The sequence below is a fragment of the Pleurodeles waltl genome, chromosome 6 (genome assembly GCF_031143425.1).
Source record: "Pleurodeles waltl isolate 20211129_DDA chromosome 6, aPleWal1.hap1.20221129, whole genome shotgun sequence".
In the NCBI taxonomy this organism is placed as follows: domain Eukaryota; kingdom Metazoa; phylum Chordata; class Amphibia; order Caudata; family Salamandridae; genus Pleurodeles; species Pleurodeles waltl.
The window spans coordinates 842,200,277-842,216,893 of NC_090445.1; the positions used below are offsets into that span (position 1 = coordinate 842,200,277).

Genomic DNA, 16,617 nt, shown 5'->3' on the forward strand with positions numbered 1-16,617 from the left:
TGATAATGCTTTGCTCCAATAAATTACTGTGTTGTATTTTTTTATTCTACCTCTGCGCACCTTGATGATATATATATCTTTAAGATATGAAGACGTGGAGTCAAGAATAGTTAATCTGAAGTTACCTATAAATACAGTGGCAATGTTTAGTCAATATTCTGAAGCTGTTATTTTTGCAGGACTAGGTTTCTGTCCTAGATATTGTGGTACAGTCTTCAACAGGAGTTGGCAAACTGGCGATCAACAGGGGGTTCATCAGAGATGTAGGAAGGAAAAAATTGTATTAAAGAATAGCTCATGCCTTGCCTTTGCCTGACTTAGATAGAAACGAACAGAAGAAACCCCTGTGGACATCAGAGTGCACGTGTGTAGCGCATGACTAGCTGTGGTGTGCAGGTAGTTCTGCCCCTCATCGTGAGAAAATCATCAGGGACTTTGGAAAAAGTGCAGGTTGCAAAAAACAACATGCCCAGAGTCTTTAGGAACCACGTGCATGTCCTCCTTAGCATTCGATTAACTAAGTTATAAGGTCCTAGATTTCTTCAGTCTCCACTACAGCCGTGTGAAGCTCCAAGAGGTGTGAATGCAACAGTGCTACAGCAGGTTATTCCACAGGCTTCCCGGAAATCCTAATAGAGCCACAAGGCCTCTCAATAAATGTATTTGCCAGGGGCGGCTCCTCCATAAGATGTGTTTCTTATCCCTTCCTTGTGAAAGGTGCGAGGCATTAGGGTGACAAGCAGAGGGGAGTGCACTGTGCACTCCCCTCAGAGCGCATGTGTGTTTGGCCATCCGTCTCGGGCCGGCCAAACACACATGTGCACAGGGCTCTCTGCAGCTCACCAATGCAGTTGCTTGGCTGGAGAGAGCCTGCACAAGCTCCCAGTCTGCCTGGGAGTGTCCTGGCTCGGCGCTCCCAGCCAATCCTGACGCTGCTTTGAACAGCGTCAGGATTGGCTACAGGCCAGGCTGGGGCCCTGAGCCTGAAGCCTGAGGAAGGGCACTGGAGCGAAGGTACGTTTTTAAAAATGTTATTTTATGTTACACTTTAATTTGCTAAGAAATATTTGGCTGTTGCTAACCATTTTATTTTTTGCCTTTGCAGAGTTTGGGGCATTCACAGAGGTGAGATGTTGAACACATTAATTCATCATTGTGAAGCAGTGTTACATTTACGTTTTAATAATGGGATGATGGTGACATGCTCCAAAGATCGCTCCATTGCAGTTTGGGACATGACTTCTCCCTCAGAAATTACGCTCCGAAGAGTGTTAGTGGGGCACAGAGCAGCAGTCAATGTCGTGGACTTTGATGATAAGTACATTGTGTCTGCATCAGGAGACAGAACGATAAAGGTAAGATGTGTGCAGATGTTCAGGTTTGCAGTAAATAGGAATAAGACACTGTTTGTTCAGCTTGATTCGTATTCTTAAACGCTTTAGAAAATATACATCAGATAGAGACTTCTTGTTGCAGATTCCTTACCTTAGAATTTCCCAGGTGTCAGAATGGATCCGGTGATTTTTTTCTTCAAGCAGTGCCCTTGGGCACGGGAGGTGGCGTCAGTCGACTCCGCATCCATCGTTGGCGTTGTGATCGCCGTGATGATGTCGGGGTCAAAAATAGGCACTGCCTCGGTGCGGTGATGTCAGTTATTTTCTTCCCGTGCCACGCGCTGATCCGGAGAAGAGCTACCCTGGTCTTTGTGACTGGCCTCGACATTTTTGTCAAATTTTCTCGGGACGTTTGGTGCGTCTAAGGATGTCCCCGAAGACCGGGTTCTTGCCAGCATTGTTACCAAATTATGTTGGTGACGGATCCGCATCGGGTCTGTTTGTGGTGTCTGGACCATGACCACGACCCAAAGTCATGCTCCGAGTGCCGGGCTATGCACCCGAAGGCTTTGAGTGAGTTGTCCCTAAAGCTCATGGCAGCCCGGAGCTCAACTCCACATCGTTCCCGGTCTTGCTCGAGGGGAAGGTCTTGAGACTGGCCGCGGAGTCATCACCACTCATTGTCCTCCAAATCAGCGGGAAGAAGAAGTCGAAGAAGGCTAGGCATTCTTTGACTTCACCCCATCGCTCGGATGACGCAACGCGGGAAGAGCGTCGAAGTTCTAGGCCTCTGTCCGTGGAGCCTGTTACCGGGTCCGCTCCGCGGCTCCCCAAATTTCCAAGAGCCGGAGTGACCCCTGCCTAACTAAAATAATTTTATGAGGTCATGCGCCTCATATTTTGGCAGTCCGACCCCTCTGCAGCACCTTCGGGGCCTGGAGGTTTGGGAGGGGGCCCTTTGGGTTCCACACCGGCAGCTCAGTTCCGGCCATGGAAGGTCCCCCTTGATCTACATCCAGATCTGCATCAGCACCGGTCTTACCACTGAGAACTTCCCCGGCAAAGTCATCGATGCTCCAGATGTCGGTTGGGCCCATAATCAACATCGACCTTAACCTAATTCCTGATGACCCGGAGCCGGAACGGTATCGGTTGACGCCAATTCTGACTTCGACTGGGCCTAGCCACCCCTTTTTTCTTTGGGTATGAATATGAGGAAGGATTGGAGGAGTCACTGGACTCTTATGAATACCAGCAAGATGAGAATATGGACTGGGCTCAGGAATTGGGTGACACCAATGGTCTTGATACCTCCCCAGACGCTGGCACGCTGTCTCCTCCTATCGTGGCTACGATGGAGGGAGCTTCTTATTCCATGGTGGTTAGAAGAGCGGCTGATGTCCTCGGCCTTGAGCTGCCTACTGTTGCGGTCAGGACTAATCTCCTGACCGAGGTGCCTCAGCCCGGAGCCTCTGCTTCAGAACCTCTCCTTCCATTTAACGAAGCCATCACAGATGTCCTACTGGGTACCTGGTCCAGACCCAGCTCAGGGGCTACTGTGAACAGGACAATCGCTCACCCGAACAACCCTAAATTCCTGACTCAACAACCCACTCCTGAGACCTTGGTCATTCAGGCGTCCTCGTCATCTGGCTTATTCCCTTCCGCTCCCCCGGATAGGGAATCAAAAAGACTGGATAAACTTGGGAAGAAGATGATTTCTTCCTCCAGTCTGGCGTTGCGGTCGGTGAACAGTGCATGCCTTTTGGGCCGTTATTCCCACTCCTTGTGGGACATGGTCGTGCACGTTCTGCCGCAGTGCCCGTGCAATCGTCTCCCAGGCTGTTGTCAATGGGAGAGATGCCACCAAGTTCACCATAAAATGTGGGCTGGATACGACCGACTCTCTGGGCAGATCGGTTGTGTTGACACTGGCATTACAACGCCACGCCTTGTTATGAACTTCTGGTTTTTTGGGGGATGCCCAACAGACCCTCATGGACATGCCATTTGATGTTGCACATCTCTTCGGAGATAAGACAGACTCAGCACTGGAGAGATTCAAGGACTCCCTGGCTACTGCTCGGTCCCTTGGACTTTCTGCTGCCCCTCGGCCCCACCAGTCTGCCGTTCGCGTCTTTTGCGGCCACAGAAGGGGCTCCCTGTCACGTCCTCTCCCTAGCCACCGGGCCACGCATGCTGTACAGCCCCTTTGCAGCGGGGACCACGGAATCCCACAGGCTTGTGCGACAGGGAGCCAGAGGTCTGCCCAGTCCACCCCGCCCTGGCTGCATCCTCCAAACCTCCCTAGTCCATTCCCCCACCTCAGACAAGTTGGTGGCAGGATAAGCCATCACCTGCCCCACCGGGAATCCATCACAACGAACAGGTGGGTTTTGCAGATCGTCCGAAGGGGCTACACTCCCTCCCCTTTGAGACTTCCCCTCCGGCCATGCCTCCATCATTTGGCCCTCTAACAGAGGATCATTTGGCGCTTCTCTGCAAGGAAGTTAGGGCTCTTTTGGCCAAGGGGGCCATACAGAGGGTTCCTGCACCAGAAGTAGTAGGCTGTGGTTGCTATTCCCACTACTCTCTGGTGCCCAAGAAGGACAAGGGCCTGCTTCATATCCTCCACCTCAAAACCCTCAATCTCTTCATCAGGAAGGAGAAGTTCAAAATGCTCACCTTTGGATCAGGTCCTTTCTGCCTTGGACTCAGGAGACTGGATGATGGCGTCGGACTTGCAAGACGCTTATTTTCATATCCCCGTCTTGCCTGCCCACAGACATTACCTACGATTCGTGGTAGGTCACAAGCACTTTGTTTACCATGCTCCCCTTCGACTTTACCAGTGCCCATCGGGTGTTCATGAAAGTGATGGCGGTGGTCGTAGCTCATCTGCGCAGGTCAGTATTCTCAGTCTTTCCCTACCTCTACAACTTGATGCTGTAGGCATAGAAGCCCCAGAAAGTCATCTCCCACCTTCAGACTATGGCAAACCTTTTGCATTCGCTGGGGTTCACTATAAACATGCAGAAGTCACACCTGACTCCCTCTCAAATGCTCCCTTTCATCGGAGCTGTTCTGGACACAGCGCAGTTTCGGGCCTATCCTCCAGATCAGCGTGTCTGGGATATTCGGGCTATGATTCTGATGTTTCAGCCTCTATCCCAGGTTTTGGTAAGAATGACACTGAGGCTGCTGAGCCTCATGGCCACCTGTATCCTATTAGTACCATATGCCAGATGGCATATGCAGATATGCAGGCTCTGCAGTGGGATCTGAAGTTCCAGTGGGCGCAGCAACAGGGGCATCTCACTGACATGGTCCAGTTCAAGGAGAGGACTGCAAAAGATATGCAGTGGTGGCTTTCGAATCAGGATTGGGTCATCTGCAGATCCCTCTCCCTTTCCCAACCAGATCTCACAATCATGACAGATGCATCACTTCTGGAATGGAGCGGCCACATGGGAGAGGTGGAGATGAGAGGCCTCCGGTCTCTGGCAGAGTCTGGGCTCCACATCAATTTTTTGGAGGTCTGGGCGATTCGACTTTCATTGAAAGCATTCCTACCCTCTCTCAAAGGGAAAGTGGTGCAGGTGTTCACTGACAACACCACTGCCATGTGGTACTTCAGCAAACAGGGTGGAGTTGGGACGTGGACCCTTTGTCAAGAGGCTTCTCGCCTTAGGAAATGGCTGGAACATTAGGGCATTTCCCTGGTGGTTCAACATCTGGTGGGATCTCTGAACTCCAGAGCAGACAAACTCAGTCGTCGATGCATAGTCGATCATGAATGGCATCTCCATCCGGAGGTGGCGCAAAGTCTCCTACAACAGTGGGGAGAGCCTTGGTTAGATCTGTTCGCCTCCGCAAAGAATGCGCAATGTCTGCAGTTTTGCGCGTTGGAGTTTGCAAGGCGGTTCTCACTTGGCGACACCTTACATCTCGAGTGGAGCTCGGGCCTCCTGTACTCCTTTCCACCTATACCCCTTCTGCCCAGAGTTCTCAAGAAGATCAAGAATGACCGGGTCCAAGTCATTCTTGAGGCTCCGGACTAGGCACGAAGAGTTTGGTACCCAGAGCTACTGAGCATGGCCACGGATCCTCCAATCAGACTGCCTCTTCGGGAGGATCTTCTGTTGCAGCAGCAGGGGACTGTTCTTCACCTGAACCTGTCCAGTCTCCGCCTTCTTACATGGAGATTGAGCTGCTGCAGTTGACGGCTTTTGACCTTCTACCCGAAGTCTGCGATGTTATCTTGGCAGCCAAGCGTCCCTCCACCAAAACAGTATACTCCTGTCGTTGGCACAAATTTGTGGCATGGTGCATGGACAAATCAGTTGATCCTCTCTCTGCCCCTCTTTCTGAGGTTCTCTTATTCATTCTTTCACTAACCCGTCAAGGTTCTGGTTTGGGACCTCTCAAAGGCTACTTATCAGCTATCTTGGCTTTTCTTAGATTGCCAGATCAACCTTTTCTTTTCAAATCTCATATTGTAGGTAGATTTCTTAAAGGTCTAACCCACTTGTATCCTCCCACTCCATTTATCATGCCTCAGTGGGATCTCACTCTTGGCCTCACTTTTTTGATGAGTGCTCCCCTTGCCCCGTTACACAGTTGTCCGTTGCGGCTGCTTACCCTCAAGACTGTCTTCCTGGTGGCTATCACTTCTGCTCTCAGACTGAGTGAGCTTCTGACTCTTTCTTCCAAACCTCCATTCTTGTCTGTACATCCTGACAAGGTAGTTCTACAAACAAGGGCCTCCTTTCTTCCCAAGGTTGTCACACCTTCTCATGTAGGCCAATCCATCACTTTGCCTACTTTTTACGCACCCCCACATCCTTTTCCTGAAGTGAAGAGACTCCACTGTCTGGATCCAAAAAGAGCATTGGCGTTCTACCTTACTCGCACTAAAGATTTCCGGGTGGATGATCAATTCTTTGTTGGGTATGTGGGTGCGAAGAAAGGGAAGGCGGTGCAGAAGCGCACCATCTCATGATGGGTGCTTCTCTGCATCAAAATGTGTGACGCTTTGGCGAAGAAGCAACGTCCGGAGGGGTTGTGTGCTCATCCAACTAGAGCAACTGCTGCTACCACAGAGTTCGCACGCAGGGTTCCTGTCCTGGGCATCTGTCAGGCAGCAACGTGGGCATCTTTGCACACATTTACTAAACATTACTGCCTGGACAGTCAGGTCCTCAGTGATGGCTACTTTGGTCGTTTGGTCCTGCAGGACTTTTTAGTATGATTTTGGTTCACAGCCCACCTCCAAGGATGCCATTGCTTGGGTATCTATTCCATTCTAAAGAATCTGCAACTAGAAGTCTCTATCAGATGAACAAGTTACTTACCTTCGGTAACAATTTATCTGGTAGAGACATGTTCTAGTTGCAGATTCCTTACCGACCCACCCATCCTCCTCCCTTGGGAACTGATTTCTAGGGACAGGGATTCCCCTTAATATGCCTTAGCTCTGGCACGCCATTTCAGTGTTCTTCATGGCTCAGCGCTTTGGTGTGGAAAGTCGTGAAAAGAAACTGACGTCACGGCGCCAAGGTGGCGCCTATATTCAACCCCGTCGTCATTACAGCAACTATGATGCCAACGGCGGATGCGAAGTTGACCAACGCCACCAACGCAAGGGTACTGCTCGAAGAAAAAATCTCTGGATCCAGTCTGACGCTTGGGGAGATTCTAAGGTAAGGACTCTCCAACTAGAATATGTCTCTACCAGATAAATCGTTACCGAAGGCAAGTAACTTGATCATTTAGTGTCATTCATTTTACAGCTTCCATTTAAATACATTATTTAGACTGAAGTTTAATGTATGTTTCCTCCCTTCTTTCTTTCCTGTATTAGGTTTGGAACACAAGCACGTGTGAGTTTGTAAGAACCTTAAATGGCCATAAACGAGGCATCGCTTGCTTGCAGTATAGAGATAGGCTAGTAGTAAGTGGTTCTTCAGATAACACAATCAGGTAAGATTTCTAGCAGTTACATTGTTGTATTTCTCATCTATTAGTATACTTTTATATGTGGTTTACTAAATCATTTGTGTTCAGAATGTGTCAATTCTCTGATATTTATTTGTGTGTCATGATGCATTCTCCCCTCACTAGGGTCAGCCATTATGTACACAATCAGTGCTTAACTTTTAAATTAATGAGTGCCTGTGCCAGAACTCTGTTTAGAAACCTGTGGCCATGCAATAAAATTTCGGTGTGCTGAATACCAAGGCTGCTGTAGTCCTAAATTCATTTCATGCCTCCTTAATCCATTACCAGGCACTCCCTGCCTCTTTTTTCAGGTTCTCTCTTTCCCCCTCTGTGCTGTTTTTCAGCTTTGTCTTCCTCTGTCATTCCATTATGTGTGTTTTTCTCTCTCTTGCTTGCGTAAATGTCTGATGAGGAAAAATGCGTGCCAGTCCCCAGTAATGAGTGCCGGCGCCCCCCAGGGGCTACGGTTAAGCACTACTTACAACGCTGGAAATATGCAGGTGTAGTAACTTATGTGGACCCCTGACAATGGGAACGTGTCAAAATCGTAACTTGGGTCTCAGACTCAAAAACACCAAATAGTTACAAGCCACAACACTGCCGAGAGGTATCTTGGATTATATGCACATTAGAAAAATGAGCACACGGGCAATATGTCACATGACATTTCCAGTATTACAACTGGAAACCTGTGCCTGGTGCAGCGTACAGGCCTACTTTTGGGAAATCTTGTGAATTCCCACAAATAGAAAATCTGTACCTATTTGTAGGGATAGCACACTAAGAGTGCAAATTTACTACTTTTCTTTGTGAATCAATCTCAACATTGTTTGGCAAGTGGAAATGACTATGAAGGAGAGATACCTTTTTGAACAAATAACTGCCTTGAAATCTAAAACAGCATAGTCCTGCAAACTGTGTGCTAATGTTTCTATATATATTTTTCATAAGATAGTATAAAAAAAAATCACAAATATTAGAATTATGATCATATTATAGATAGTACATCTAACTATTCATACATAATAGAAATTTTCAAATAAAGTTCCAAAGTCCATAGATCTCCACAGAACTCCATCTGGAAAAAAGTGCAAAAGTTGTTCGAATTTCCTCAGTTGAGTAATTTTCATATCCTATACATAGTCAAATGTTCTAACCTTTTGCATTTTAGCCTGTCATAGGCTTAGAGAAGGATACTTTGTCGATTTCCTGTATTGCAAAATCAACTATGTGCAATAGAAATTGATATAAAAATACATTTTTGTTCCTTTTTTGATAAAGCCCTCTTGTTTGCTGAGTGAACAAATAACACTGCGCATGGGTCTGGTAACACCCTTTTCAAAAGCCATTGTCTGATAAGCTCAAATATTTGAACCCAGAAAGTGTTGAATTATGGGCAAGAATAAAAAAGTGGACCCAGTTGCATGGTGAAGTTGTATTACATCTAAAACAATGATTTAAAATATTAGGAAAACATTTTTGTCAAAACTATGGCATATAGTATAACTTCAGTCTAGGAAAGAATTTCATCCTCTTAAAATTGGCAACTCCAAAAAGTTTATAACAAAAAAGTGAAATGTCTGACCACTGCTTGGGGGAAATCTTGCAATTGTTTGCTGTTTGAATTCTAATTTAAAAAAGCTCTGAATTAGTTGGTCCTGTAAGTTCTGATTAAGAATTGTATACCAGCTAGCAACTCTTAGTAGTTGATTTTTAAAAAGCAGTTTTATCACCAGCTGAGTGCAATCAGCTAGAGCTGGGGAGTAATCTATCAGAAATTGCATAATTAGGGTAAAACTAAACCAATTTCTGGAAGCCACGCTCATTCCCTTGTAAAATAACCTGATCCCATGTCTTCCACAGCTCATTTGTAATTAAATCAGCTATTGTTGTAAAACCCAAACAGTTCCATTGCTTGATTACTTTACCAGATAAGTGTAGCTTCAATCACTGACAATCAGACAATGACAAAATAGATGTCAATCTGTAATCATATATTCCAGATTAATTTAGTTTTTCTGCAATATAATCTTTTTGAATACCTTATAAGCAAACAAAATCTGAAACAAAGCTAACTAATTAACTAAATCAAACACTTTTTTTTCAGGTTTGGACAATAAAGTAGTAGCTTTTACCCTATTCATAATAAAATAATACATAGCGTGTATCAAATAGTATTTATCATCATAGATCTCTGGGGCAGAAATCTATTTTGATTTTGATTAGAGTTATCCTTTTTAAGACGCAATTGATTCTGAAAAAGATGCCGGAATTGGGGTACCAAATATATTTTCATTAAACAGCTTTATCATAGATCTTGTAAGAAACTCTTAATAGACCTCAATAGGGATGCTCTCATTTCTATTAGCTTTCGAATGTGTAATAGAGGCCATATCTTACTTATATTCTGCTGATGTAATCAGTCTCACAACACATGGCTGCTAATTTGATAATGTCAAAAGCTGCACTGAAGCAAGAAAATTTGTTATTACATCTTGTGAAATATTATCAGGAGGCTGATAAAGAGAAGTGCAGTGATTCAAAAACAAAAACTATTGAATAATATAAGTATTTGTTGTAACCGTGTTAATGACAGGATCCATGATCTTTCGACCTAACTTTTAATATTCAACTTAACTTTTGTTAACCAGCCTAGAACTTTCACTATATGTTTGCTTTCTTCATAAGGATTTTGCAGAGCTGTTTTCTCATTTACCAATTATGTTTTCAAACTAAAAGTTCTGAAAATGTTGTCTAGCCTACATTAATCATTTACTCATGGGAAATATATGCAGTTCTAGACTTGGACACACTTCCATTTCTAAATCTTCTTGTAACCTCTTAATTATTATATTACCCAATGTATCTGTCCTTGCCTCAAAAGCAGTCACCTGGCCCCTTAAGTATGTTTGAGTGTTTTCCAGACTGTAAAAATTGGAACAAAATTAAGGTACAGATGAAAAAACTCCTCAGTAAAGATCTGGGCCTACTCTTTCCACATGTCATTGCATAGCAGAGATCTGTCAAAGTTCCATCTATGACCTAAATTGCCCCTAAGCTCAATGTGTACCTGAATCAATAGTAAAGAGTTATCTGAAAGCTTGTTTGCCAAAATTGCAGCATTAATTCTAGCTAACGATTGAGAAGTCAAAAAACTAGTATACTGTTGAGGCTAAATTAAATTGTTTAGAGAAAAAGAGGTATTGCCTCCTACTGGGATACTCAAAACACCAGTGGTCGAAAAGGCTATAATCTAGTTTTAGTCTCCAAATTAATGCAGCAGTCTTAGATTTCAGCTCTTTTTGCCTGTACATGATGCAGCCGATGTTGGGATTTGTAAAACATTAAAAGCTCCTCCTATAATAATCGGGCCATTAAAGTTCATTGTTAAAGTAAATATCTGATGTGATGAGGCTATCTGATTTTCAATAGGACCATAATAATTTATAAAATTGAATTGCTGAGAATTCAAACAAGCACTCACCCACAGTCATCTTCTGTGATTATCTCTCTTAATAGCCAAAATCTCTCAATTCAAAGTTTGGGAAAACAATATAGCTATCACCCTACACGAAACACCTACTGATGAAAAATGGCATCTGAAAGAAGACCTAGAAATATGCAGCTTTGGTTTATTTGATTTGACACATGCCTTTCACAAAAAAAATCACACTTTGGTTTAGGGTTTTTTAGCCATTTGACAGCTGCATCATATTTACCCTTATTAGATAATCCACTGATATTTTAAAAAATAACTTTAATCTAACCTAACATTAAATACAAGGAAAACCACATTTATTAGCCATGTATCGATTCCCATCATTGAAATCCTTACTCGGTGTACCATTTGTGTTTTTTTACACATCCACCCTGTAACCTACATCCCGACCAGGCTGCCTACTCAGACTAAGACCACCCACCCATGTGCAGCCAAAAAAGTGACTTACCTGTCCTATCCCTTCAGTCGCCCTGAACCCTCAATTTGATGGGTGACATATTTTAGCACCTTAAGCTCCGCTGTTAAGCAAGGAAGTAATCCTCTCCAGTCCTCTATTCCTAAGCACTTCATAAGCAATTAGAACCTTTACAATACCATATTTAGATTACATTACATACAAATTGAATCCTACAATAGCACAATTATGCACATATTCAAAATTTTCAGTTCTTTATGTTTGTTTATACTTCTTTGAGTATCTCGTACGATTCAGATACTGAAGTGAGCTACCAAAATAGTCCTAACCAAATAAATCTGGAACTTAATATCATCTTAGGGTCGCTTGGACCACTGCCCCCTTGAAAGTCAATCATGCCTCTAAACTCTCTCCTCTGGTGAGCTACCAAAATAGATCTGTCCAAATAAATCTGGAACTTAATATCATCTGATGAACCTTTGACTTTTCCTGGATTGCTGTATGAAGAATTTATTCCTTTATGCAATAATCAGAAACCTTCACCAGAACAGTGTGTGTCTGTTTGGCATTTTGACTTTGTTGAGCTGGAAAACTGCGCACAGTCATTATTGATAGATCAGGTAGAGGGTCAAGAGGCACATGTCTTTATAAACACTTTTTGCAATCAAATGAGTGACTCCACCCTCTTGCATTTCTCTTCCTTCTGAAACGCTCACAGATCTTAGATTAGAGTGGAGTGGTTGATGTTCTATTTCATCCAGCCTGATTTTAAGGGAAGAAAGTTCCTACTTAGCCCCAGGTGAAGCCTTTAGTTAAATGCACACATTATCCTCCAGATCACAAACTCCCTGTTCAAGCTGATTGACTCTGTCTGAAAAAAGTGAAAGCTTTAATCTAGTCTTAGCTAAATGACTGTTAAGGGAGGAAGTCACATGGGACTGTGATAGTTTTTTTTTTTTAGTATCATGATGTCAAACCAAATTATCTCAAACCATTGGTTATGAGTCATTGACGGACAGTGATTTTCTATCATTTCCAGACTGAGTACTGAGACAGTATTCATAGGCGGCAGAGGAAAATAATTTGCAAGATTAGGAACATCATTCAGTACAGGTTTGATTGTATGTTTCTGCTGGGCAACTATTAACCCCTCCTGATTAAGAGACCCGTTAGGCCTGGCTCGGTCCGTGTCTTTAACCTTATCCTTTTCCATTGATTGTTTAAGGATAGAGTCTGTACGCTGCACATTATTGAAGAGGTGATAGCTTTGTGTAGCAGTCACTCCTGCCCCAGGTTTTAGCAGACCTGTAGTAAGTACATGGCCTGCGAGAAAGACTCCTATAGTTTTCTTTAAATTAGGGTTTTGTAAGGCCTCGCTCTGGATCTCTAAGTTTTGAAAAAGTAAAGGGACCAGCAGAAGATATTTCACTTTCTTTAATGTTTACCCCCAATAGAGGTGAATTGGCACAGACATTGATAGAAGCCTTCTCAGCTAACTGCTCAATGTCCGATGTTTCTGTTTATTTTGTTTTTGAACAAACCATAAAAGCCCATCTTAAATACAATTAAATACAAAATAGAAAGACAAACAGTACAATCCTTTAAATTTAGAAAGTTAAAAGTGTAGCTAAAAGTCACAGATGCTTGCAAAAGAACTTAGAACAGCAGAGTGTGCATCAAGAAATATATACTGGTCACAGTTGTGCTGAATCAAATCAATTCATTTCTAGCACATGACAGATGAAAGTTCACAACTACTTCTCAGTCTCACAGCAGCTTTCAAACAACTAACTATGATCAGGAAAATTTCACCCGGGAGCATTTGCAGATACATAAGGGCAGGTTGGACTTGGACGAAATTTGTCTGCTTCTGTAAAGGGATAATAAAAGCCTTTCCGGGGACCAAGTAAAAACTGCAAAACATGGTAAAATGCAAAGTGCCCTGCGGAGACACATTGTCACAGCCTCAGCGGTCAAGTGTGTGGCCCCTAGATCTGCCCCGGGGAAACGCTAACAAATAATGCAGCAGGTCCAGCCTATCCCTAGTGAGTAAAAAACGGTCATACATGCTAGGTACCACCGATAGATAAGGCTCCATAGTGGGAACTGTTTTCCGCAAAAAATGATTACGTATATGTACCTATGTTAAAGCCATCTTTTCTCTACCCAGGGACCTCTGCCTCTTGAGCAGAGCTTTAAGCATTGTCCGGTCAGTCTTGACTATACGTGCAGGTGTATTAAAGAGTTCCACCCTGCCTACGTACTACAATGTGTCCTTGATATATTTAAGCAAAGGTATATGAAGAGCGTGGTGAAGGGACAGCCAGCCCTTTATAATCTCTATATTCAGCTTTGTCTCAGGCCTGGACCAGATGTCTATCTAGAGTGAGAGAGGGCGAAAAGCCATAATATCTTCTATAAAACCAACTCCCAATTCTTCGTGTACTGAGAAGGTAGGGGCACACTGGTGGACGCACAAGAGGTGTTGCAGAAAGGTGTTTTCCACTGTCTGCAGTGCAGTCTTCTCGGCGTATTCCCACACTTCACTCCTGTAGACCACCTTAGAGACACATTAGGCTTAGCACACCTGTAACAGAGCCCTTATCAGTTGCATACCTAATTGTGAGGCAAAGTTAAAATCCGCAGCATGAGCCCATACCAAATTCCTCTTTTTTCCTACATATCAAGGGACGGCAAGTAAGAGAAGAATCAAACAATGTACGTAAGTATGAGGAAACTCTGGCATTTGGTAGGGCACTATCATCTATATAGTATGTTTTAGTTTTGGTGGGGCAGGGACCAACCACCATAACAAAGGATTTTTTTTATCATTGATTGGTAGGTCCAATTCCTCCATAAAAGAAGAAAAGGAATTCAGCAAAATCTGCTTTAGTGGCAATAAAGACCTGCTCTAGTTGATTCACAGACATATTAAATAAAAAGGGGGCCAAGATGCAGCCCAGTTGTACCCCCTACAAATGCTAAAACAGTGCGTGCATTTTAAGTCATTACAGTAACATACCAATGCCACTGTGTTACTATGTACATCCCTTAAAAAAAGGACAATGTCCCACTCAACCCCAGTAGATATCATTATGTTCCATAGTTTATCCCGGCTTACCTGGTTAAAAGCTGAGGTAAGGTCCATAAATGCTAAGTGAATGGAACCAGGGCAGGTGGTCATATATTTGCGTAGTATCACATCAAATTTAAACACTGGGACACAGTCGAACGGCCAGATCGAAAACCATACTTCAGGTCGAATAAGATCTTGTGTTCCTCAGCCCACGTCTCCAGTCTGTCCAGAACGACAATACCCACCACATTCAACACAGAAACAAGCAGAGAAGCAGGCCTGTAGCCTTGAGAGTTGTCCCTGTCCCCCTTCTTAAATTTGGGAACAATGATTGAGGTGGCCCATGGCTGCAGAGGACTCTCAGTGACTGCAGCATTGATAACTGAGGTTGGCCCGCTGTGCAGGTTGGTGTCTTGTTTTCTGTACCTGTGGGGGTTGTGAGCAGAGGTGCTCTATTATAGGTCTATAAAACAAACAAAGGGAATGCTACAATAGATGTAAAGGGTTTTTAATTTTCGGATGACCAATAGAGGCAATCACACAATCCCTTCAAGGGTTTTTGGGACCTTACCAATCCAGTTTACTCTTCTTACCATATTGATCCAACCGCCCACATGAGCCCCCAGAGAAGAGTGCAGACACACCCAGTGGGTGAACTTATTCTTCAGCTGGTCATGACTTTCTACATTACCAGCTTTCAAAGAGGAAAACATAAGGAGTAGCTTCAAGGGGTAAACTGATAGCATCAGATTTAGAATGGAGAGGCAAACTCTCCCCTATAGGAAACATGCCACTAGGAGCTCCTGCAAGTTGATCTTTGCAATGTAGCAAAGGGGTAAACATGATCATTGACAGACACAGCCATGGTAATAGACCCTTCTTCCTTGTTGCAACTGGCAGGGTTAACATTCCACCAGAATGAAAGTGTGGCAAACCATGGCCACTTATACCACAGGCTACCATCGGGTCAGTAACCCTCCTCCCAGTTTTGGCGAGAGCCGCTGGAAAAACAGTTTGCTGGGTAGAGGGTGTGGGTACAGAGTTTGGGGCAGAAGCCTCCAGAGAGGGCATAGAAGTGCAGTTGGTGAGCTTAAGTTTTTAAATTGCAGTCAGCCATACAAGTATCAGTTCAAGTTTGGCATCCAAAGTGGCATTACATTTGTCAAATAATGTTTCTAACAAAATTCCCAATCTGTCAGTTTCCTTATTATACTCAGCAGTTCCCCTAGGTTATCATAAAGTGCTCACACATGGGCATTTTGATCTACTACTGGCCTCCCCCCTCTTCCTTTTCTCTGAGGCTGTCTCACCCATGTTGTTGGGAACCACCAATACTTCAGGTTCCAAGAGAACTATGGGCTTAGAGGACCTCAAGGAAAATGAAGTTTCCGTCATAGGTTGGAGACTACACAAAGCCCCAGACTCCAGTGGCACAACCCCCTGCCCTGGTTCTGCTATCATAGAAACAGGGGGCAACTCAACAGGTGAGGCTAAGAGTGGTATGGGGGATATAGATAGACAACATTCAGCTAGTTCTATCTCTTTATTAATTACTCCCAAGGCATGTTGCAAAAAAACATCCAAGGATATTGGAGTAAAATGCTTAGTAGGTCTTGAAGGCAGCTTCTGTTTCCCCCTGGCCACAGAGGGTTAAAGAAAATTAGAGTATTGAGGGTGCTGTAGGAGGCTGGACTGGCTTGTAGTGAGTACCAAGGGGTACTTGCACCTTGCACCAGGCCCAGTTATCCCTTATTAGTGTATAGGGTGTCTAGCAGCTTAGGCTGATAGATAATGGTAGCTTAGCAGAGCAGCTTAGGCTGAACTAGGAGACGTGTGAAGCTATTACAGTACTACTTAGTGTCATATGCACAATATCATAAGAAAACACAATACACAGTTATACTAAAAATAAAGGTACTTTATTTTTATGACAATATGCCAAAGTATCTTAGAGTGTACCCTCAGTGAGAGGATAGGAAATATACACAAGATATATATAGACAATAGCAAAAATATGCAGTATAGTCTTAGAAAACAGTTGAAACAATGTATAGTTACAATAGGATGCAATGGGGAAACATAGGGATAGGGGCAACCCAAACCATATACTCCAAAAGTGGAATGTGAACCACGAATGGACCCCAAACCTATGTGACCTTGTAGAGGGTCGCTGGGACTATTAGAAAATAGTGAGAGTTAGAAAAATAACCTTCCCCAAGACCCTGAAAAGTGAGTGCAAAGTGCACTAAAGTTCCCCTAAGGACAAAGAAGTCGTGTTAGAGGAATAATGCAG

At 43.9% G+C, this 16,617-nt stretch overlaps 1 protein-coding gene across 2 annotated transcripts in view; it reads left to right on the forward strand.

Annotated features, from left to right (window-relative positions):
• The window catches only part of BTRC (beta-transducin repeat containing E3 ubiquitin protein ligase), a 1,279,452-nt gene that overhangs the window by 983,034 nt on the left and 279,801 nt on the right, over window positions 1-16,617 (forward strand). For both annotated transcript variants that reach the window (XM_069239553.1, XM_069239552.1), the window contains 2 exons: window positions 1,106-1,355; window positions 7,198-7,316. In XM_069239553.1, coding sequence (XP_069095654.1) covers window positions 1,106-1,355; window positions 7,198-7,316 — 369 coding nt within the window. The remainder of the gene's footprint in view (window positions 1-1,105; window positions 1,356-7,197; window positions 7,317-16,617) is intronic.